This window comes from Nannobrachium achirus, assembly GCF_963921795.1.
Source record: "Nannobrachium achirus genome assembly, chromosome: 9".
NCBI classification, from domain to species: domain Eukaryota; kingdom Metazoa; phylum Chordata; class Actinopteri; order Myctophiformes; family Myctophidae; genus Nannobrachium; species Nannobrachium achirus.
Window position 1 is genome coordinate 29,565,963 of NC_137818.1, and position 24,331 is coordinate 29,590,293.

General features: G+C 39.4%; 1 protein-coding gene across 1 annotated transcript; it reads left to right on the forward strand.

Annotated features, from left to right (window-relative positions):
• Positions 1-4,648: 4,648 nt before the first annotated feature.
• Positions 4,649-12,823, forward strand: slc25a33 (solute carrier family 25 member 33). Its single transcript, XM_080733540.1, has 7 exons — positions 4,649-4,839; positions 8,044-8,223; positions 9,580-9,657; positions 10,580-10,680; positions 10,877-10,943; positions 11,535-11,815; positions 11,990-12,823. Exons 1-7 carry the CDS (start codon positions 4,799-4,801, stop codon positions 12,187-12,189), a joined length of 948 nt encoding a protein of 315 aa, XP_080589666.1. The 5' UTR covers positions 4,649-4,798; the 3' UTR covers positions 12,190-12,823.
• The last annotated feature ends 11,508 nt before the right edge of the window (positions 12,824-24,331 follow it).

The following is a 24,331-nucleotide window of genomic DNA, read 5'->3' on the forward strand; positions in this document are numbered from 1 at the left end:
AGCAGGGCTTTTGGTCATGCCTTGTGAAAATCATGAAAATCTGTTGAGATGCGATAAGATGAGATAATGTATTATCCCTAAAGGGAAATTGAGGCGTACAGCAGCATAATGTGACAAAATAAATAATCAAACAAACAAACAGAACCACATCTGACACAGATGGGTATAAACACACAAGACCAGGGCCAACACAGGACCAACCCTAACCCTAACCAAGAAAGAAAAAGAAAAAATATGTATAATAATTACACAATGGCAGTTGCAGGATTATGCTGAATGTCTGAAAGTAATAACTGACTGATGGTGGTCTGGTCTGCCAGTAGAGGAGGATATTTCCCAACTACTGTAGGAGGCCAACATTTTCTCTTGTTTTTACATAAGCCAAAGAAAATGCATTATGCTAAATGAGTGCATGGGTGAAAGGACTACTGAAAACAGAGACCACTGCACAATGGAAAACAGGGAGAAACTCATTGTAGTTGTCAATGTCTTGGAATTGAAGACAAATGTAAATAAAGTCTTTAGTAGGCTATAAGATTCAAATTATGTCCAAGTGTTTTGTGCATGACTTTGTTTCTGATTACTGATACTGACAGGCTGGGTTTCAACCTTTTGTTGTCACTGTGTTGAGCTTTCAGGTAAATGGTGAACAATTAGCGTTAAACAGAAATCCAAGGAGCCTGTGTGACTGACTGCCTTTGACCAATTTAGCTTGTGACCAAACTACACCTCAACAGCATTATGCAACTCAAGGAGTAGAAGGCAAAATACTGGAGATGTGGGCCTAGGGTTACATAATATAATAATATATAGCATATGAATCTTGTGTACTTGTTATATATTTTTTTACCCTATACATTGCATCAGATTTTCAAGTTTAAAGCAACTAAAGTTGTGCAAAAGTTTCACTATGCAGTTGGCCATGAATATCATCCAAAACTCAGTTGTCAAGCTAACTGCTGTTGAATTTACATCTTCGGACAGCTGGTGGTAGCATTTCCACCCTGTACAATACATACATAGGATATCGTCATTGAATTTCATACTATGTGTGTTGTGTATAACCTTCTTAGGTATAGTTCATCTCCATAACTTATCTTAATTTTGCTTTTCATTATAGATTAGTTAGAGTCCATAATGTATGTTATAACAATCTTCAATAAGCACTCAAATTGTACTTGCTTGGAAGTTGGGACAGTATAAATGTATTATTTAAAATGTGGTTGTATTTGCTTTCCATGTATTTTGTCATTTTGTATTTTTCATTGCAATTGTTGTTATTTTCTACTTCTGTCATACTTTTTTATAATGTATTTCAACATTTGTCATCTCGGCATAATACAGGAGTATTGCAAAAGTCCTGCCAGCCCTGGAACAAATAGGCCTAACTAAACGGTCAAACAAATAACCCAACATATAATAATATTTAGGACAATTACTAACAGAATAAATGTATACTACTGTGATAACTCACATTTCTTGTAAAAAATGTAAATAAAAATATGATATATGATAAATATATTGGAATTGTTTGTGATGAATTATTTCAAAAAAGCATGAAAAGCAAGGGCAGCAGTTGACTCACTGTTTTGACACAAAAAAGGCTGCTGTTATTGTACTTATGTCCTGACAAACAACCCTTCAAGGTGACTGAACAACCCGGTTATCTGTCTGCTTGTTTAGATCCTAGATATCTCCAGGGCGAGAATGTAAGTCAAATTCCAATCCTGTTCACACACCTCCAACTCCTATTGGCTGACAGCACATAAATTCACTTGCTACTGACCATTGGCCAGACCCTGTTCAAATGCCATAGCGGTTCATGGAGTCATGTTTACCCCCTAATGACGTATGTTTTGTGCTCTTCTTGTCTGTGTGATATATGTTGGGGTTCCGGTCTTCCAAGTAGAGCAGTGGTTCTCAACCTGTGGGTCGAGACCCCCAGGGGGCCCCCAAATTATTTTGGGGGGGTCCCCAGATGTTTAGCTCATGGGTTAACATTGTTTTCTCACTTAACATTAACAGAATAACCATCATTTGCCATTATTGATTAGATACATGTTTGGTCTGCATCTCTCTCATGCAGATTTTTCTAGGGCCTGCCCTCTTTTATGGTTTCACACTACAGTCTGTCAAATTAAGCAACCCCTCCTTTGGCCTATTCCCTTTCCTCTTTCCCAGGAACCCCCCCCCCCCCCCCCCCCACCACCACCACCCTGACAAGCACTTGGAATTGTAGGAGTTGGCATTACATTTAGTTTGACTCGATCTGTTTCATTGTGAAAATAGCAGATCTACATGCTCATATTTGAAATATTTTGCCAATGTTTAACCAGAGGTACTAAAAGGTCTTAAAAGACCTTAAATTGTCACTTTAGAAATGTGTAGATACCCTGTATGTGTATACACTTATACTGTATGTTCATGTCATCTTCTGTTGCCTTAAATATCTTACATTTTTCACCTGAAAACGGAGTGCCTCAGTACCTTTTCCCGTACAGTCTGCCTTAACACAAGTAATTTTTTAATGTGCCCATATTTTTATATTTCAGATGCTCTGTTGACTAGTAGCCTAGTGTGTTTATATAAATAGAACGGTAACCGGGAGAGTGGGCAGCACTGGGCATCTCAACATGGTGGGCTCCTCAATGTTAAATTGGCTATTTTCTCCAGAATGTAAAAAAAGAAAAAAGAAAAAAAAAAAAAGAATTGGGGAAACGGTCTGAAATAATAAGTATAAGTAGGTGTGATTTGAGCATGCAATGTGTTTACTGTGTTACTCTTTAACAATGAAAACCGGCACAACTTGTCCGTAGAGTCGTAATGCCTCAATTTTGTTGACATTTTGACATCACGTGACATCACCTCATCAAAGACCAAACCCTGGATATCCATGCATGGAGATTGGAGGCGACTGTATAATTACCATGTAGATCTCCAAATATGGAGCTGATCTCTACATCTGATTCCAAGATGATTCCCTGTGAGGGCAACCACATATAGAATCCCTTTTATGCCCATAAAAGGGGACAAGGACTGAGAGACAGATACTGACACGCACCGCACAGGCGCATGTCTGGGATCTCACAGCACACGGTTGGTTCTACAGACAGGGATCTCCATATATGGGCATACAAGGGATTGCATGTAGCCTATGATGTCAGACGTCATAGGACTTTCACATAACGAGTAACCGAGTAAGCATGTCTGGGGTGAGGGGTCTCACAGCACACAGTTGGTTCTACAGTCAGACTCCATCTTTTGCACAGGGATATCTCAGATTTTTGCCTATATGTTCTTATGCTTCCCCTGCCATTATAGCCTACTTGCACAATGTAGTTCTATTAAACATTTTTTTTTCTGGAACCACCGATACAACCAATATGCATGCCCATATCTCCTAGGCTACATCTCCATATATGGGTATATCAGGGATCTCCATATATGGGTAACTGGTCCGATATTAATAATGAATTCCGTCCTGCGCAAGAGGTCGCTTTTCGCCCTTAGGCGTCTTACTGGTTGTATAATATCATATAGTTTAATATGTCCATATTTTTATATCTGAGAATTTAGTAGGCTAGTGGGTTTAACATAGCCTTAGAATGATGCAGTGGCACTGGCAATATTTAAATTCACAATAAGTTATGATAGGCCTATGTGTTACAGTGTCTTTGTATTGTTAATTCATAGTTTAATGTGTCCATATTTTTATATCTCAGTAGGCCAACTTAGTGGGTTTATAAAACAACATAGGCGATGAATACAGTGTCACAAGTTATGCTAGTAGGCTACCTATATGTTTAGATTACGTTACGTGTGTGTACTCTGTTTTGTTTTGTTCTGTTAATGACGCTTATCACGATGCTTATGTAAGAAGTGCAAGAAGAGAAGTCACCAAGTGCAACAGAGAAGAGGACACCGCAGAAAAAACAGAACCGATCTACAAGCTCCACCGCGCCACTAGCCTGGGGCCAGCCTATGTACTAATGCAGCTAACTACTAACTGCAGTATCTCCCTCCTTGTTTTAACATGGCTGGGATGTCTAGCTCAGCTAGGCTACCGCGCCACCGCCTGACGCGTAATAGCTTGTAGATCTGTTCTGGGGTTTTGACGAGCGTATACGTTTAGCTACGTCATGGCAGTGGTGGAAAAAGTACTCAAACCTTTTACTTGAGTACAAGTATCAATACAGCAATGTAGAAATACAAGTAAATGTCTGGAATTCAACATGTACTTAAAGTGCCAAAAGTAGAAAGTACGTATTAGGCAGAATGTCCCATTTCAAGTTTTCAAATGTTGTAGATCGGCTATTTTCAAACGGCTGAAATATAGCAATATGGGGCTGAAGTGGATCATATGTGTTTTTGAATAATAATCCAAAAGGTAACTATATGCGGTAGGCCTATGTAGCCTACGCTACGTTTTGTAATATTAAAGTGGAGTAAAAGTACATATTTTTCGAAAATACTCAAGTGAGGTACAAATACCTATTTGGGTGTACACACGCACTTGAGTAAATGTACTTAGTTACTTTGCAGCACTGCGTCATGGACACACCCCCGACCAGCCCCCTCATTACGCAGGCTGCCAGCTCACATCAGCAGATAGAGTGGTGTGGTGGAACGGTTCACAGAAAAAGCCGGTTGCTCGAAAGAGGAGGAGGACAGGACGTGAGTCAGACAGACAGCTGGCGGTGGCCTCCCCCCCTTCATCATCCAGTCTGATACATCCACATTTTTAAGTCATTTAGAAAGAACAAGAGCATGGTTGTTTGAAGAAGAAGAAGGGGCAAAAATGGCACAGAAAGACACGCTGTTACATCTCTTCGCCGGGGGGTAAGTGGCATTTGTAGCGTTGAATGTTTGGTTTGGAGGAGGATGAGGAGAGAACAGATGGACGTACTGTACTTTTCGCGTATAATTTGCGGATTTCCTTTTTTTGTGTGTGTTCCGTCTGGTGAAGCCGGGCACGTGCATGGAAGCGTGCCGTGAGCGTTCCTTCAGTGTTCCTCGTGACGTTACGTGTATACAAAATAATAACGAAGTTATGCTTATCTTGCACCAGAAACCTTTTCTGTACACAGTGTACAGTAATATTTGGACGCTGTCGCAAGCCTCGTTGTTTAGTCATGATTGTGTGAATACACAGGAATCCTTTTTTTATTTCCACAGTCCAAACACCGGTGTTATAGGTACAAACCTTACATCATTGGTTCTCAAAGTGAGGTCCGGGGACCCCCGGGGGTCCTTGAGGGAGTTCCAGGGGGTCCCCCAGCTAAATGATAGTTGGGAACCATTTAGGAACATACATTTTAGGAACACTATTTTTTCCAATATAAATTGGGGTTCCAGAGATAGAAATGCCATTAAATGGGGGTCCGTAGCATAATGCATGTCAAACTGGGGGTCCTTGAAATTAAAAAGGTTGAGAATCACAGAGCTGTGAAAATCTTCTCTTTTATGAGTCTCTGGTATATTTTTTTCAAATGGGGGTCCGCGGGCTAATAAGTGTCAATGTGGGGGTCCTTGACATGAAAAGGTTTGAGAACCACTGCCTTATATTATACCTATATGGTACAAACTAGCTGTCATAGCTATGCTAGCTCTCATGAGCACGGCATGCTAACGCCGGGCTAGTCACCATCTAGTTCCAGGGAGTCCTTGTTAAGTTTATGTTTTACGGAAGGCTCAATGTTGGCTCCAGAAAACAACGTTTCATGTTGTTGTTTTGTGGTCGTTTTACAACGGTGTACAATTCGATGAAAATGACCCTATTCTCCTCATTAAACCACGTCGGCCATGTAATGGCAGGACAACACTATTTCGTTCCGCAAATTAGTCAAGTCCGCCTCGGAAGTCAGCCATCGTTTTGCTCGCTTGTCTGTGGTGGTTTTGATTCTTATCTCGTGTTGTTGGTTGAACAATGACATTGACAGTTGACACTTAGGTGAAATTAATATAAAAAAATATATATATATTATTTTGAATAGTGAAGAGCGTTGGCACAACATCTAGTAGAATTGGAGAGGTTGGAAGTGTCGCAGTCGGCAGTCATGAGACTGACCTTAGCACAATGTCCTCTACTGTTACATAATACTATTACAGTTCTAGTCCTTCCATGACAGCCAGCCAAGCCTGGATCTGTACTGTAGTGAGCATGGCCGTGTTGTTTAAATCACTGGTTCCCAAACACTGGTTGAGGACCCATTTGTGGGTCCCTTTATTATTATCTCAAAACATTTTCAATTAACATTCCCCAAAAAGCTAAGATTTTCATGAACAAAAAATACATTCAAATGTAATGATTTTTCCAAGTAATTTTGCCAAAGTTTATAATGAATAGTCAGGTTACGTTCATTTAATGTCTGCATTACATTTGAATGGCTTTTATTATCACTGAACAAGAACTTCATGTTCTCCTTTGTTTCTGTCTGGATATACCCAACCTTGCGTCACCAGGCTTTCAACTCCATACTTATAGGATATAAATATCATTTAATATAGCATATACCATACTTGAAATTGGGAAGTGGTTAGTAAGCTTTATTACCATACTTGAAATTGGGAAGTGGTTAGTAAGCTTTATTATGATTCAAACAATGTCCCAACTACTGTTTGTGTGGCTTTGTTTCACAACATTACAGGTACTGACAGGCTGGGTTTCAACCTTGTTTAGTTGTCACTGTGTTGACCTATTGGGTGAATGAATGGTGAACAATTAACGTTAAACAGAAATCCAACAGAGTCTGAAATCCAATCTGACTGCCTTTGACCTGTTCCGTTTTTAAAAAACAACACCTCAACTTGGATTATGTAACTCCAGCCAAGGAGTATGAGACACACCAGGCAGGAGTACTATGCTACCTGTATTACTGTATATAGCATAATATAGCTATAATAATGTTAAAGGGATCATTTGAATTTATATTACTGTTTGGCTATTGGAATTTGGCTAATCTTGTGTAATGTTGTGTTCTTCTCAAATGTATAGAATAAAAATGTAGGCAATGTTGCAGTTAATATTTGTTCTAGATTGGTTATGTTTTATTATGGTATAGAATAATGCAAGCCTGGATGGAATTTGATGACACCTTTTGCTGATGAGGACAGATTTCCTACCTAACCTAGTGAACGCTGATGTAACATAATTTGAAAAGTATGTTATATTATTTAACATGGCCTATTATATATGACCTATATCATAAGCAGAAACCGGAACTCTTGAATGGAAGCCATTATCGCATCTTTGGGATCAGTGTCATGCCCATAACAGCTCTTCTTTGTCACCTCACTTCAGCATCAGCAAAACATTTGTTTGCCAAAGTAGCTTGTGTGTGTCATATAACAAGTCCACATCCAAAACCATCATGATCAGATTTCTGACCATGATCCATTAGATGGAGAAGGTGCATTGTTTACAGATGAATGGGTTCGTGGTTAGGTCAGGTGTATTTGACAACATTCATCAGACACAGTGGGCAAGTACAGTGGAAGCTAATCTGACTAATCTGTTTTAAGCATGTCTATGACAAGGTGGTAGATCAGATGGCTTATTAAGACCACTCTGGTGGGAGCAGGGATTCGAAGTATAAAATGAATGCGTTTTAACTGCATAATAGATCATAGCTGTGAGTATGTGTTTAGACCGGTATTGTCCTTTCTATATGCTGGGAAAGGTACATCTGAGACTGTACCTCCAGTGTGTCTCAACCTTTTGTCCCTGATGTGTTGAAACAATGTCCACAGCAGAGCAAGTAGAGGAGTCATTATTTTACCATAATTGTTGGATGTTGGAGCTGCACAGCTGTGTTTTCACGTAAAAAGAATTTCCCTCTGTTGATGTTAATAGGAGTAGGCTGAGGCTCACAATCTCAAGAACACACTGTTCTAAGAAGTGTAGGCATCGTCTTGAATAGTAAACAATATGTAATGTAATATGTAGCCTAGGTGCATTGCATTGGGTCACACGCATACACTGTTATGTATTCCACGTTGCAGGCCCTAATCCTCATGTTTGTGTAATTGATCTGTTGTTCGCAGATGTAGTGGTACAGTGGGAGCAATCGTGACCTGTCCCCTGGAGGTATTGAAGACCCGGTTGCAGTCCTCGGGCCTTGCTCTCCGGCCTGTCTTCCAGGTCCAGCTGGGTACTATGGGTAGTACCGGAGTCATCCGGCCAGGGCCAGCCACTGTTACACCCGGTCTTCTTCAGGTCTTACGGTAAGACTGCTGCTGTTGGTGCTGTTGCCGTGCAAGGGACACAGCGCCTTGCTGCACATGCTGTCTCTTGAGGCAGTTATTAGTATTTTTCCACTTGCAGAGAGCATGACAAGGTGTTCCCTTTCTTTCAGCAGGGTACACCTTTTTTGTTTGCCATAACTATCATGCTGGGTAGGGCATAATTACACAGCTGATGTTTTGCTGTAGTCATTAGGCAGTATCTGACTGAGATTGTGGGAAGCACCGACGTTGCTGTTGTGTAGGGGCATGCCATGTAATTGCGAAGCAAACCTGGTAAAATAACATGTTTTGGGGGAACTGTTGTGTAAACTTCAGGGTTCCATGTTTCAGGTCCAGGAGATGCATGCAATGGCTTCTTCTCTGCTTTCCTCTGCAGCATTCATGTGTAGGCCACAAAGCCTGTTATGTAAAGGGATGAGATTAAGTATACAGTATCCTGCTATGATGTAATTCTCTTTAACAACTGTGCAAGGGAAAGAGAAGTTTTATGTCACCAAGTCCAGAGACAGTAATGTTAGAGCTCTTCTGGCTCTCAAGTAATTGGCCACATGCGCGTGAGCTGTTTTGGGGTAGGGTAGCTTGCACGCAGCCACATGTACCATGGAAGGAAGGTTGGGGACATGCAGTGCATGAGGTTTTATCAAGGGATGTCTGGGTGTTCTATTACATTAGGCATAGGGTGGTCTCAGATTGAACTGGAATTGACTGGCAGCCAGTCTGACAGCCCTCTACCTGTTCCAAAGGCCTACTGAATGTGACTGCATTAATTTATTTTATAATTTTTTACATTAAATCCATTACAAAATCCCAAACTGTAAGGAGGCCATTTGTGCATTTTGCAGAATTAGGATTATAGTTGTGTGTATAGTGTGTACCAATGAATGACATTGCGATTTAAGGATCTCTCTCTATCTTTTGGTTCACTGAGAGATAAACACAAGCCCTGATGTATAGAACAGGTTTAGGTTTTATAGTACAACTTGTCTACCCTCCCCCTTCACCTCGCTCCAGTCTGGCCTGTTTGTCTGCTTGGAGAATGAGGGTCACTCTGGTGATAGTTGAAAAGAGCATACGTGGTAATGGCCTCTGCATGACAAAACAAGCATACAGCGGAGACGGGTTTCATGGTGCATTACCTGAGCCAAAGACAGTTCAAGCAGGAAGAAGGGGTGTGATGTTTAGATTCATTTTAGGAGTGATGTTTTCAGACGTGCATGGCTCTTTGTGAACATAACAGAGTCTTTGTTTATGCAATAACATATTAAAGTCCTGGTTGGCAGTGTGTCCTGAACTAAAGCCACATTTAAAAAAATATATATTTTTGTTCTATTTCAGGTCAATTCTAGAGAAAGAGGGACCAAGATCACTTTTCCGTGGCTTAGGGCCAAACCTTGTCGGTGTGGCCCCCTCCAGGTACGGTAACATCAATGGTTACAGAAAGCATGTAAAAAGCATATTTTGTCCACTGCTTGCATATTTGCTTAGTTCCATTTTGTTGTCGTTGTTAGACAAAAAAAACTATGACACGTCTTTGCTCAGTTCCAGTTTGTTGTGGTTGTAAAAAAAACAGTGACACGTCAAGTTTTAAGTGTTCCTGTAACTTATATTGCCAGTTTCCTGCGATGGCTGCATAAAGTTAATACAGGCTAGACTAGATTTTAGATTTTGTTTAAACAGTGGCTTGTGAAAAGGGATGTTCCCTTCAAAGTAGTAAGTGAAGGTTCAGCATTTTCGGAGTCTGATAAAAGTTTGACCCTTGTGCTTTTCTGTGGAAAATATTAACACATGATAACATTTTTCTATGATTTTCTTGTGGGTGATATTTTTTTAAAGTTGTACTTGTGTGCACTTGACAACTAGGAAGGAACACTGTGCTAATCTATACTATTTACTATACCTCAACTATTATTTATCATTCAACTCATGAACTGAACAGAATTGCCCCCACCCGCACGCCATAGTTAATGAGTAGCAAATGTATGCTTATTGATAAGTGAACTGGTCCTCTAAACAGTTTGTAAAAGCCAATGTTCAGAGCAGCACCAGGCCCATCGCTGAAGCCTAATGCTTATTCAGCCCATTCTGGCACTTTAACAGGCGGTTCCAGAAGCATAGCAGAGAGAGTAGACAGTGGAAACAGACGACTCTGGACACACTCTGTTAAAGGCTTGCATGTGATCTTTACATAATCACATGGCAGTTCTAAAACTACACAACCTTATTAAAGATGCATTAATAGACATGGGCAACACATGTTTATCTTGGCAACAGTTTTGTGATTTATTTTAATATTTTGTTGTACAGATGTCACATTGTGTCTTTTTTTATATTTTAGAGCCATCTATTTTGCTGCATACTCGAAGTCTAAAGAGATGTTCAACGGGGTGTTCGTACCTAACTGTGGACTGGTGCACATGTCCTCTGCTGGATTCGCAGGTGAGCCATGTGAATGTTGCCCTTTGTTTGTACATTTCTGCCTTATCGAATGTGAATTATACACAATGTTGTGTAACATACTGTATGTCTCCACATTGGATTTTTTTCTACCCTTGTGAATCCGTTTTGGAATGAAACCTTACTTTACATCACGCTTTCAAACTGAATAATTATGTCCCCCCCCCATCATCCACAGCCTTTGTTACAAACTCCCTCATGAACCCTGTGTGGATGGTCAAGACGAGGATGCAGCTGGAGAAAAAGTAAGTATAACGCTTACTTTCCACTCAGCCTCTGTCTGTGCATTCATTATTCAAGTGTGCAGAAAGTGTGCAGAGTCTTTTATTTTAGCGTTGTGTAAGATAAAATGGCATGCCTGGGATTCTTTGACGCCCCCTAGTGCATTGTGAACTTTAACATAGGCCACCTCTACAAGGCTGTCCTTGGTTTATGCAGTGCATGCAATTTAGCATGTGACCATGTCCGTAAATACACATGCTGACGCATTCTGGTGCGCTCAGAAGAAGAGTCTATATTTGCACTGCCAGTGTCCAGTACGTGCACAAGTATCATGTGAGGTCACACGATTAACTCTGTTAATGAATTAAAGACAACCTAAGTGGGGGGGAATAAATGTGTCAAGTTATTTTTGTGATCATTTGTATCAAAGCTGGTCTAGAAGTCCCTTTTGAGAAATCACCAGCCGAAACACGTTGGTCGTTTTTTACTTTGCCTAGCTGAAATATATTATTAAAGGATTTTTAACTCAACTGAGTATAAAAACAAACAGTTTTCATTATCTCTGATATGTCTTGTTTCGACACTGACACCTTTTTACCTGTCTCACCCTTTAGAGCCAGGGGAGAGAAGAAGATGAACGCACTGCAGTGTGCCCGCTATGTTTACAGAACAGAAGGTATGAGGGGCTTCTATCGGGGCCTGACGGCATCCTATGCTGGCATCTCTGAGACGATGATCTGCTTCCTCATCTATGAGACACTGAAGAAACGCCTCGCTGAACAACAGCTCAACTCCCGAAATAATATAGCGGACAAAGGAGCATCAGACTTCTTGAAACTTATGATGGCAGCTGCTTTTTCAAAGGGTTGTGCTTCCTGCATAGCCTACCCACACGGTACGCAATTGACACACACACACACACACACACACACACACACACACACACACACACACACACACACACACACACACACACATATATATGTTGCATTATATATTGATTTTGACTCCGGTGCTTTGGGATTTGGCTCATTCTCTGATCGGATTTTTGCTTTTCTGTGTCCTGCAGAGGTCATTCGGACGAGACTGCGAGAGGAGGGCAGCAAGTACAAGTATTTCTTCCAGACGGGGAGGTTGATAATGGTAGAGGAAGGCTATGCAGCCTTTTACAGAGGACTGGTTCCACAGCTAATCAGACAAATTCCCAACACAGCCATCGTTCTCTCCTCCTATGAACTCATTGTCCACTTGCTGGGAAATTCAAAATGACAATGGATTTGAAAGTTTGGTTGGCCCATCAAATGATGGGGGGCACACAATAACCAAGGCACATTGGACAAGAGACATTTGAAAATGCAGCATGTTGCCTTTTTCCCCTTTTCTTTCAATGGGCTGCTATAATGACTTTTTCTGGTGGAATTTGAAGCAGGTTTTACTGTTATCCAAAGACCTATGTGTATTTTTATTTTATTGACAGCATGTCACTAGAAGTTTATCAAAATAGCTCAACAGTTGCAGTACTGTAGTGTTAAGTTAACTAAATTATTTTATGTATTTCTTTTTGTTTATTACCATACTTGTCAGTTTTCTTTGCTTATCAGTGGTGAATGTATAGAGAACCACGGTTAGCAGGTTAATACATCTGGAGAACGCATTCTGAAATGTACTGTTGTTGGAAAACCACCACCATGAGACTATAGTGAGATTTTTGTTTATAATTTCATTGACACAGAGTGGTGGATTTTGAAGTTTGAATTCTATCAGAGTAATTTATCATTTTTCATTATTACTACAGGCTTATCTGTATAGTTCGATTGTTAAAAAGATGGTTATCTTTTACAATATAATAACTTAAATGCTTATTTGGCCAGTGGTTCAATAAATTGCTTCAAGAAATTGTCAATCATTTGTTGGATGAACCTATTGTAATAAGTTATTCGAGAAATAAGAGCTATTACGACAAGCTTCTTTACAGAGGAGTTTTCTTGTATTTGGTTAAATTTTATAGCATTAAATGTATGTTATTTTTTTACATTGGTCAGACATGCAATCACATCCCATGGAAAACGATGCAAATGTTTAACAATTAAAATAAGGAAATGGGTGGATCTAGTACTCGGGATATGCAGATGATTCTAGTTGACCTGGGCTATGCCTTTATGCCTTTTACATGTGGTTGACTCGAGACTTAAAGGAAACAATCAAATTGCTTGTGCACGGTGCTGTTTCTATTAATTCATAGTATACAAAAAAGATTGACAATACAGAATCATATTACCTTAACCAAAAAAAACAAAGCCAGTATGCTGGTCTAATGGAAGGGATGTGTGGGTAAGAGAGAGCATTACCTGCTGAATTGTGAATTAAAACAGGATTTTATTGTGTCTAGCATGTGTCTTTGCATTAAATATGACTATCATTACATAACAGAGGATATAAAAATGGTCAGGATGTCAACCTACATTATAAACTCAACAGCTGAAAGAAAAATGATCTACTGGGAGGCTTAATCAGCTGCACTAGTTGGTACTTAATCATCTGCATTTATAGGCCATGTGTCTCAGAGAAAGAGGCAAGAGTTTTGTGTGCGTGTGTGATTTACATATTACTGTCTGCATTTGTTGGATTGAAAACAATATTCAAGCCATCTTGGGGAGTTCAAAATGAATTGGAACAGATTGCTGTTGAATCACATCACCATAACTATGACAGTTCCTGCCGTTAAACACTGAACAGAGGTGGGAATGTCAGCCCATGTTTGTGTTCTTGGTCACACACCAGCAGGAGTTGGATTTAATGAACAAATCAGAATAGCTCTTAAAAGCTGTGGTGCATTGCATTGTAGCCTGATTGGATGGATGGCCTGTCCAATGGACAGTTTAGTTGAAGTGAAGACATATCATTAACCAGATTGAACCCAGAGGCCCCTGGATATTTTGTATGAGCCATAATTCCAATAGGAAAATGTAGCCTGTAAACAGGCTTTTCATGCATATTCTCCAACAAGCTTCTGAATGCCTGATCAGCAGTTTATAAAAATCAAACCTCGGTTCGAAGTGAAGCGGTGAATTTTTATTCTATGTGTACTAGAGCTTTGCAATCAGTGTTCCATATCTATACATTCTGTGTTCTAGATCTATACTTTCTATGTGCTTTAGTTCTATACTTTTATGAATTCTGAATTCTGAATGATTTTGTCTGGAGGGCCAAATTGTCATGTGAAGCTTGACCAATCCTCAATTCTGCATGCACGGGACATGTACGGGTCAGACATTCTCACTCCTTGAGAATCTATGGGAATCCTCAAAAAAACATGTACGGGACAGACATTCTCACTCCTTGAGAATCTATGGGAATCCTAAAAAAAAACAGGTACGGGACAGACAAAGCCACTCCTTGGAAGCGGCTTTCACCGCTTCAAAAAGTCACATCTTAGCCGTAGATACATAACGCGTCAATGTATATAGCTGCTGACCTATGACATCACATTGTTGTGACATCACATTCCGTCCTTGTCCCTTGTATGCCCATATATGGAGATCCCTGATGTCATCAATATTAAGCCCATAGCTTGGAATGCCCTTATGGACATATTGTGTGAGTCTCATATGGTCTATTAGACATCTATGATTATCCAGTCATATCCATATTTGGGAAAATATTTTGTCCACATTTTGTCCAACAAACCAACCGCAACTCGAATCACACTTGTAAATGAATTCCGTCCTGCGCACGCTTTTCACCCTTTGGTGCGAGGTCGCGTTTCGCCCTTAGGCGTCTTACTGGTGATAAATACCGTATGAAATGAAATAGAAGCAAGTCTGACATCACCCTTTTTCTTTTCTTTGACTTCAGTTCAAGTGGTTGCAACCACTTCTTCTGACAGAGAAAATGTAACTTTAATGAAAAAGAGGACTGTCACACTCATAGTGAGAAAGCTTCAATTTATTTCCTGGAACACCATGGAGATATGTTTTATTTTATAATATTGCTTTTAATACTAAACATCCTCCACCCACTAACACTGAAGAAATCATTTTCACCATTGCTTTCTGTCATTTGTTGACATGGACAGAATTATTGCAAAATGCTCCACCAACCAGCACTAGATTCAGCAAGTCTGGGTTTCCGAGGCTAGTGCAGCAGTAACTCTGGTGCAGGTAGCAGAAACTGGACCTTTCTACATGAACAGGGAAGGAAGCATACTGTAGGTGTTGAGAAAGAATAAAAAAAGATGTATGTGTTATTTTTGGTTGTTTGTCCATTGACAGAATATTATGCACAATATGTGTCCTCTATCTGTCTGTCCATCCATCCATCCACCCACGCACCTACCTACATACCTACCTACCTTCTACCTTTGTTTATTTTTCAACAAAACATTAATAATATATTTTCAACCGTAGGCCGATAAACATGTACACCTTAGAGGAGGTATACTGCAACTTTTCTCAGATCTTTGACACAAATACTAACCATTTGACATCCCTTGCTGTTCTTACAACTGTGAAGCTAAAACTGCTTGCACAACCAGTGGCTAGAGTGTACCGATCAGTGGATCAGCACATGGGTGGGTGACGTGACGTAACGTTTTCGCTGTCCTCGGTGTCAAACATGTATAAATAAAAAATATATTTGTCAAAAACCTTCTGAATATTGTGCAGGACATTAAGCTTTATGTGAACTTACTCAAGATTAAAACATTTCATTCCTCATTTCTTCAGAATCTTCAACCAAACATGGCAAAACTCATATGGTGTGACTGTCCTGACCTTGTTTCTCAAAGTGGGAACTTGAATAAAACTAAGAAAAAGAATTGCTAAAAATCATTTGAAAATGAATTTAGGCTAAAAAAAATGTCTATTTTGAGCCTATATCTTTTCAAAGTCAAAGCATAATGTTTTCAGTCATTTCTGATCAAAAACATTTTGTCCCCCAACCCAAAATCATTTGGTGTGACACTAGTTTGGAAAAATTAAACAGGCAATTATTTGGACACCTATTGGCTAGAGAGGTCCTTCTTCTGTAAGGCTATTCAGCACTCCCAGCACAACTGCAAGACAGGTGTCTGAGGTGAGTTATGATTTTAACATTTTCATGAAATGCCATCTTGTTGAAACGTTGACAAACTCACCATTCTGGATGTCTTTTGGTGTGACACCTTTTCTTTAAAAAAAGCTTAAGTTATTTGAAGTTTTGGTCATATTTCCATGTAGATCTAGGCTGCTTTGTTATAGCTAGCATGCTGTTAGCATGCTAATGTGTACATAGTAGCCTCAAGGTAAACCTAAATGGAGAAAACAGTAATATGGTGTGACACTTAATCATATGGTGTGACATGTCTGCTTGTCACACCATATGACTTGACTGTCACACCATATGATTTATACTGTATTTAACTACAGATATAACAACAAATAACAAAGTTCCATGTTTCTTTTGTACATTTAAACATTTGTTTTAAACATTTTTTCATAAAATGTAATTTAGCTTCATTCAGTGATACTTCAAATTCATCAGACAGAGCAGAAACCCCTTCACAGAAACCTTAACATATTGTTTCAATCTAAACAATATTTTCTCTTTGTCTTAAACTATACATTCCATTTTCTTTTGTCAGCTGGAAAATGACAAGTGCTGAGAGAACGAGAAAGTACAGGGAGAAACTAAACAATGACCCAGCAAGGAGAGAGGAGCCAAAGGGGCGAGACTGCATTTTCTACGAAGAGCAGGAGGTTGTCTGTGGCATAGCAGAACCGCAACAAGGCAGCCGGTTTGCTACCCTCACCAAATACGACTGGCTGATGTACAATACAGTCTAAATGTATAATCTAATCTGATCTAATACTTTTGTACTTTCACTCACTGGACTGGACAGTGGACAGTGTTAAGGTAGGACCCGAGACAAAACTAGCGAAAATAGCTGATCTACAAGCTCTCAACACGTTGTGCTGCGAGAGCTTGTAGATCAGCTATTTTCGGAGTTGCGCAACCCAGCACTCTTTAGCTAGTGGAGATGTGGTGTAATGTCATGATTCCTAATTACATTTGTTCAACACAAAATGCTGTGTTCAAGTTCAGGAGACTTCGGAAAAAAGCAATTTACCTGAATGCTGAGTTCTGTTTCCACTAATTGGTGTTAATAAAATGTTGCCTTCAATGCCTTGGCTCCAAGTGTGGCTATGCGCCTTATTGTCCCTTTAGGATCCTTCTGCCGTGGGCCGGCAGAAGACTTAGGTGTGCGTAGCATTCCTGTGCACATCCTCATCATCCATCTACTACTACAATTCTTTCTTATCCCATGTTAAAGCCCTACAATAATATCCTGTTCAGAAATATTAAGGCCATGTTATCCTGGGTAATTGTTTAATCAATCAGTAAAGTTCAGTACTCACTAATAGGTAGGTTAAAACACAGTTTGCTTTGACACATGAAGATATGATCATACGGTGTGACACTAAATCATTTGGTGTGACATTCCAAATAGTGAGAAATCATACCTTTATTAATGATTAAACCAAACAAATGTTTATGGATTACATAGAGAATATTATCAGGAAGAGTCACAAATATTTGTGTAATTTTAGAGAAAGTTTTGACAGAATACATTTAAAATATGTTGTAAGATCATAAACATGGGCCTCACACAGAGTGTCGATTATGAAAAAAATCACACCCGTGTGAACTGAGCGGTGGTTGTGTGTGTGTGTGTGTGTGTGTGTGTGTGTGTGTGTGTGTGCGTGCGTGCGTGCGTGTGTGTGTGTGAGAGAGAGAGAGAGAATATTGCAGTTGATGCTCAGACTAGACTCAAGAGCACCCTCTCTGGACACTGAGTGGTAGTTCAGGCTACATACACACATACATACACGGATACACGGATACACGGATACACACACGGCCATGCTATGGAGCGGTCTACCACCGCTCAAAAATATACAGATATAATTAATTTTCAAAAAACTATAGTGGATCACTGGTTAGTTATGATAAAGGACTTTGATAAAGTGAGTAACTTAAGAAAGATGTACTCCATTTTCATTTTATGAACAATTATTTTCATGTCACACCATATGACGATTTTAGGCACAAGTACAACAAACTGCTGAATAAAGTCTGATTCCAATAAAATATCTAAAAACAAAATGTATTTCCATAAGGTTGAGAGTGAGTAGAACAAAAGTAAATAACTTTTATGCCTGCAATTTAAAGTTTTTTTAAAAACACATTTTTTGGGGCGTCACGTCACTGACCCACATACACATTTTCATGTCAAGGACTTGCATATTTATATGTATTTGGCTGCGGGCCCCCATCTGAAAAGATTTTGTGCCAGGAACCCCCATAAGAGAAGATTTGTGTTGTTAAATGTTTTCTAAATTATTCAAGATTTTTTACAATAAACAAATGGCAATCATATATGTTTCATCTATGATTTAATGTTTTCTTTTGCAATGATTCTGCACTGCTGCTTTATTTGAGTATTTCCACACATAGCTGACCTTTTAGTTTATTCCTGAATGAAAGATCTCAGATAGAGATGATTGGTTTACTGAGGTTTGTGAGCGACCTCTGTCTGTGGTGAGGAGAATGTATTTCCTCTCTATACTACACAATAATTACATCTTACATCTTACATCTTACATCTTATTATAGGAGAACGGGTCCATGGAGTGCCCCCAAATGGTCCATGGAGTGCCAAATGGCGTATGCTCCCTATTCCCAGCAAACCACTAATCCTAGAGGTTCCACACTTGGCATATGTACTGATCAGTACTCTGCCAACGTTATAGGCACATTTGCCACCATCAATGTACTTACATTGGCGTACAGTTAATATAAAACGTAATTATTCAGGCGCTTTTTAGCCAGCTATTTTGCCCGCTAGGACCACCCATTACCAACTGCGCATGTGCCAACAGCTGTTGTACTCTTCGCGTCACGTACTCATTGCACGTACTGCTCTGGTGCAGAGTTATCACACAGACACAACACCAGCAAACAGGACTGAAAATCCATTTAAAATTAAACACGTTTGCTCAGTAGTCGGCGATGCAATCTTTCCAAGTCAAATTCAAGAAACGACATCGTTGGGACAGATCTTTTTTTTTACACCTCCCGTGTAAAAACATGGGACGAAAAAAAAAGACATCCCTTGGCCGTCAGAAACGCAACTACTATACGCGTGGTTAAAGCAGCAGCAGCAGAAGCAGCAGCAACAACAACAGGTGATTATTTACTTAATTTTGTTTACTTTCTTTCAACACTTGCTGACATATTGTGCTGTTTATTTTTGCTTTATTCACTCTCATTTGTATGTGCACGCACACATGCGCGCCGACCACACGTGTGTGCGAGAAACAACAAAACGTTGTGGGCACCGTTTTCTATAGGTCACGATTCGGAGTATAACAGCAACATGCGTGGATGCAGAGTTGAAAAAGTACGTTTTTACTTAGGTAAAAGTAGGCTACTCTCCCTCCCATGGCCTACTCGATCCTATCCTCATAAGCTATGAACAACAACGTGTGTAGAAATTACCTAAAACAAACAACATCTGTGTAGAAATTACATAAACATTATTTAAAACAACAAAACACGTATGGTATCGTGACGCCCCACAAGCCCTAAAAACTAAACTCCAAACAGCCCAAAATAAACTAATTAGGGTCCTACTTCACCTTCCCTATCAGACTCACCTCACCGCTACTCACCAGTTAAGAGTGGGGTGGCTCAGAGTAGATGACAGAGTACAGCAACTTGCAATGGGCCTGGTGTACAAGATACACTACACCACTATGATACCCAAGTACCTGTCAAAATACTTTATAAACATTAAGGATGTCCATAATTACAACACCAGAGGCAGCGCCACAGATCACTTTCAACCCAGAGTCAAAACCAACAAAGGGTCAAACTCCTTTTTCTGCTATACCACCAAAATGTGGAAAGCCTTACCGAAGGTCATAAAGGAGTGTGGATCACTAGCATCCTTTAAAATTGCCCTGAAGAATCACTTACAGGCAGCAGCCATTCGCAACTGGTAAAAAACTAACCTAGCCCAACCCTACCCTCCCCTGCCCCTTCTTTGTATATACTGTTTATTTAGACTTACTGTTTTCTTTTTTGTTTTTCTTTACATATCTACTGCATAGTACTGTGTTCTATTTGTCTGTCATTCAATGTTATATGAGATACTTCAATGGTTTCCAGTGGAAATAAGCTTAGTCTTTTCATGGATCTCCTTTTAGTAGACCTTGTACCAGTGAACTGTACCGTCATGAAACTGTACCTTTTCCTATGCAAACTTCTAATAAAGTCTTCAATCAATCAATCAATCAATCGCAGTCACTGTTTTCTATAGGTCACGCTTCGGTGTATAACACCAACAGCAACGTCCGTTGATGCTGCGAGTGGAAAAGTACTGAAATATTTCTACTTCGGTAAAAAAGTACTCTGTTACAAGTAAAATGTGTGTGTTCGAATGTGTTACTTGAGTAAAAGTACAAAAGTATTACCATCAAAATACACTTAAAAGGGAACAAAAGTGAATAATACAGCTCTTTGCCCCTGCATTGTGTACAGGCTTGCCAACACTCCTGTACACTCAGTGTTTGTATCAAACTCCAGAAAATTCACCAGAACACAGGACATTACATCTACTATGTGCGCAGGGGTGTGGGCAGTGCATGCATCTCACAGATATATTCAGATATATTCCTAATTTATCAAATCAAATTCTGTACACCTACTTTTTGCATTTTAATTGCTGATAATGTACCCACCCTTTTCCAATGCGAGTAAAGCAAGCATAATAAAATTATAAAAATAAAACATTCACCAGAACACAGATCTACAAAAGGTTTTTGGGGGGAGGACCTCCAGACCCCGTTTGGGGAGTAAAAGTACTAAAATGTTTGAAAGCTCACAACACGTCCCATATCGCCTATTTTCAAATAGCCTGTATAAAATAGGCCTGAATATTACATTCTATATTTAATAAAAAAAAAGGGTTGTAATAACTGTGTGTGTGTGTGTGTGTGTGTGTGTGTGTGTGTGTGTGTGTGTGTGTGTGTGTGTGTGTGTGTGTGTGTGTGTGTGTGTGTGTGTGTGTGTGTGTACCCAATGTCAGTGATTGTTCAGTTACAGTCACAAGTACAGCGCAAGTCATTGCATCCTCCCATCACATGCAAACACTAATATTATGTCTGACCTGCTCTGCTTGCATCCACGTTTCAGTCATGTAGTAAAATGTGTCACAAATACTTAATTCTATATATTACATATATAGTATATTGTTTACAATATACAAATCTTTCAGTTGTGCATTGTATGGAAAGTCGGAAGAGAAAATCAAATGACATATTTTCCCAAACACTTCTTTTTCTACATTCTAATTTACCTTTCTTTTCTAAAATCCTGCTATATAATTCTCAGATAACCCTGATCGGACCAGTCAGCCGGGAAACAGCCACACCCTGTCATTGGAAGTGATGACGACGGAACAACTGACAACATTGTTTATACCGAACTCCTTTAATTACATTATCATTTAAGCAAGCATTTAAGGGGGAGGGGGAATAACAGAACATTATTTATTGCTAATCAAAACACCTAAAAAATGTCAATAACACCATATGCCTTATTATGTCTTGACGTTGCACTATTTATTTGTGTGTGTGTGTGTGTGTGTGTGTGTGTGTGTGTGTGTGTGTGTGTGTGTGTGTGTGTGTGTGTGTGTGTGTGTGTGTGTGTGTGTGTGTGTGTGTGTGTGTGTGTGTGTGTGTGTGTGTGTGTGTGTGTGTGTGTGTGTGTGTGTGTGTGTGTGTGTGTGTGTGTGTGTGTGTGTGTGCCTGTGCCTAATTACTGTTCATGTCCATGTCACTCACAACTTACACCTTTTTAGAACTGAAATAAAATTGCCTACACCAAATATGCTGTTTGTTCTCTACAGTTACAGAAATGTATTTATTTATTTTTTATTTTAACCCCCCCATTTCACACTATTTTGCATTTTGGAAAGAAAATGCATATGTAATATTGAGCTATCCTAAATTTGTATTGCTTAGCTGCCCACAGGACTGTAGACATCTCTGGGTACAGGGGACTTTCACATAGGAAAGGGACCAGGCCCCCGCCGGGGGCTTTTTTCTAGTCATACTAATAAGAGGCAGTGATACAATTTACAATGATAAAAACCCCTAGTTTTGTTGAAAGGTAGATAAGAAAACCTATAAATAACACATTTAAAATAGCAATTCATAACATACAGTACATATTTCCTTTTGGGTTATTGTTAGGGTGGTTTATGGAGGAATTATATTTTTAGGAATGGGATTTCCTTATATTAGCACCATCAATCAATTTCTTCTTTGTCTTTACTATGAAAAGTAGACTGAGAATATTATTAACAAGCAGAAAATAATCTGCTTTATCTATTGATTGCTTATGTGGGCACACTGAAACAATGATGACAGCTGTTGTCATATTATCCAAAATAAGAACAGGCATGTTTTCTTTCTTTCTTTATTTACAAGCTGTATTTAGTCTCACTTTGAAAAGGTCAGCACAGGAGGAGAAGGAACCCGGCCTGATGAAATCAGATATGTACAGTATAATTACATTATATATAGTAATTATATTTCTATAACTCCATTGAATTAAGAGCGTCTGCTAAATGCCTAAATTGTAATAACACCTGTACAAAAGGCATCATTTGTAATTATTGTTCTTCTTTGTTGATTGAAGTGTCAAATGGCTGACTTCCTGTTAGGTTTCGGAAGTGGCGCCAAGAGACTTTTTTGTGAGTCCGGACATGATACAGGTGTGTTGCGATTTTCGTACGTGTAGGTGAAACCGTATGGTGGGGCTTGAGGCACGAAGTTTTGTAGGGGGCGCTATTGAGCCATTAGGCCCCGCCCCCTTTCGATATTTTTTAAATACGAAATTTTTCGCCACTTGTGATGTGAGTGCAAAGTTGCGCAACTTTTGAAGTACGTTTTGCGGCTCAAAAACACGATTCATTCGGCGGAAGAATAATAATCTTTGCTTCTGAGAGTGTTCCTGCCATCAACCCCAGTTATTGCAGACTGTTAATGGACTTTTCCCTTTGCCAGCCTCAATTGGGTTGAACTTCAGAAAGGATAGTCTCAAATGCAGCAGGTTGTTGTTGTGAAAGAAAGCCTTCCACAACAACAACCTGTTGTATTTGAGTCTAACACTTGCCTCCAAGGTGACATATAGACATGGTGTATCTCTAACACTTTGTGCCATTCCTTTATTGATGCTTTTCTCTGATTTGTCCATGACCATGAGATAATAAATGTGTTTGCTATTAGTAGCTTAGTAATGATGTACCCGACACAATTACATGAATGTTTCTTTGCAATAAAGAAAAAAAGAAAGAAAAAATAAGAAAAGCCAAACAAAGCACTTGTCCCTCCCCTGACCTGTCAGTAACCCTTGACCGTGCATTAGCAGCATTACTGTAATGGCTAGACCAATCCCCCACACATAAGTCACTTTGTAACAGTGGTGTAAAGTAACTAAGTACATTTACAGTACTGTATTTAAAGGGGAAAACCACCCATTTTCATTTTCATTTTGTGTAAAAACAAACAAACAAACAAAAAAAAGTTCCCCTCCCTTGCCCCTTCTGTGTTGCCTAGAACTGGAGGATTGATTTGGGGGTTTGTGTTGTAAATCACACTGTGATGACATTACACCAGTGTGATTTACAATACAAACCCCAAAATCAATCCTCCAGTTCTGGGCAACACAGAAGGGAGGGACCTTTTTTTAATTTCTCCTAAGGTAACCTCGCCCACCAGGCTTACTCCTAAGGTATTGATGACATAAAAAAATGGGTGGTTGGTTTTCTCCTTGTACAATTCTGAGGTATCTTTACTTTACAGGAGAATTTCCAAATTTCAGTATTTTTACTTCTACTCCACTACATATTAAAGGCAAATATTGTACCCTACTACAATTATTTGAAAACTTTTAATTGTGTTATTTATTACAAAACAAGTTACATTAGGCCTAACCTCCATTTTGGCCCTGCTATTTTCAAAAGTTTTGTATACATGTGAAAACTTGTGAAATGGTACATTCTGCATAATGTGTACATTTTGATACCATGCAATACTTTTGTACTTTTACTCAAGTACATTTTTAATTAAGGACTTTTAATTCTGGAGTAGAGCAGGCCTAATTTCTATATTGCAGTACTGATACTTATATTTAAGTAAAACATTTAATACTTGTTCCACCACTGGCATTAGCAGCAAGCATTGCTGTAAATACACGGCTAGACCAATCCCCAAGTCACTTTTTAATCTCATTTTACCTGTCCTCGTTACAAGACAGGGGGAGGGCCGAACACGATGACGTCACTGCGACGCACCGAGGCATG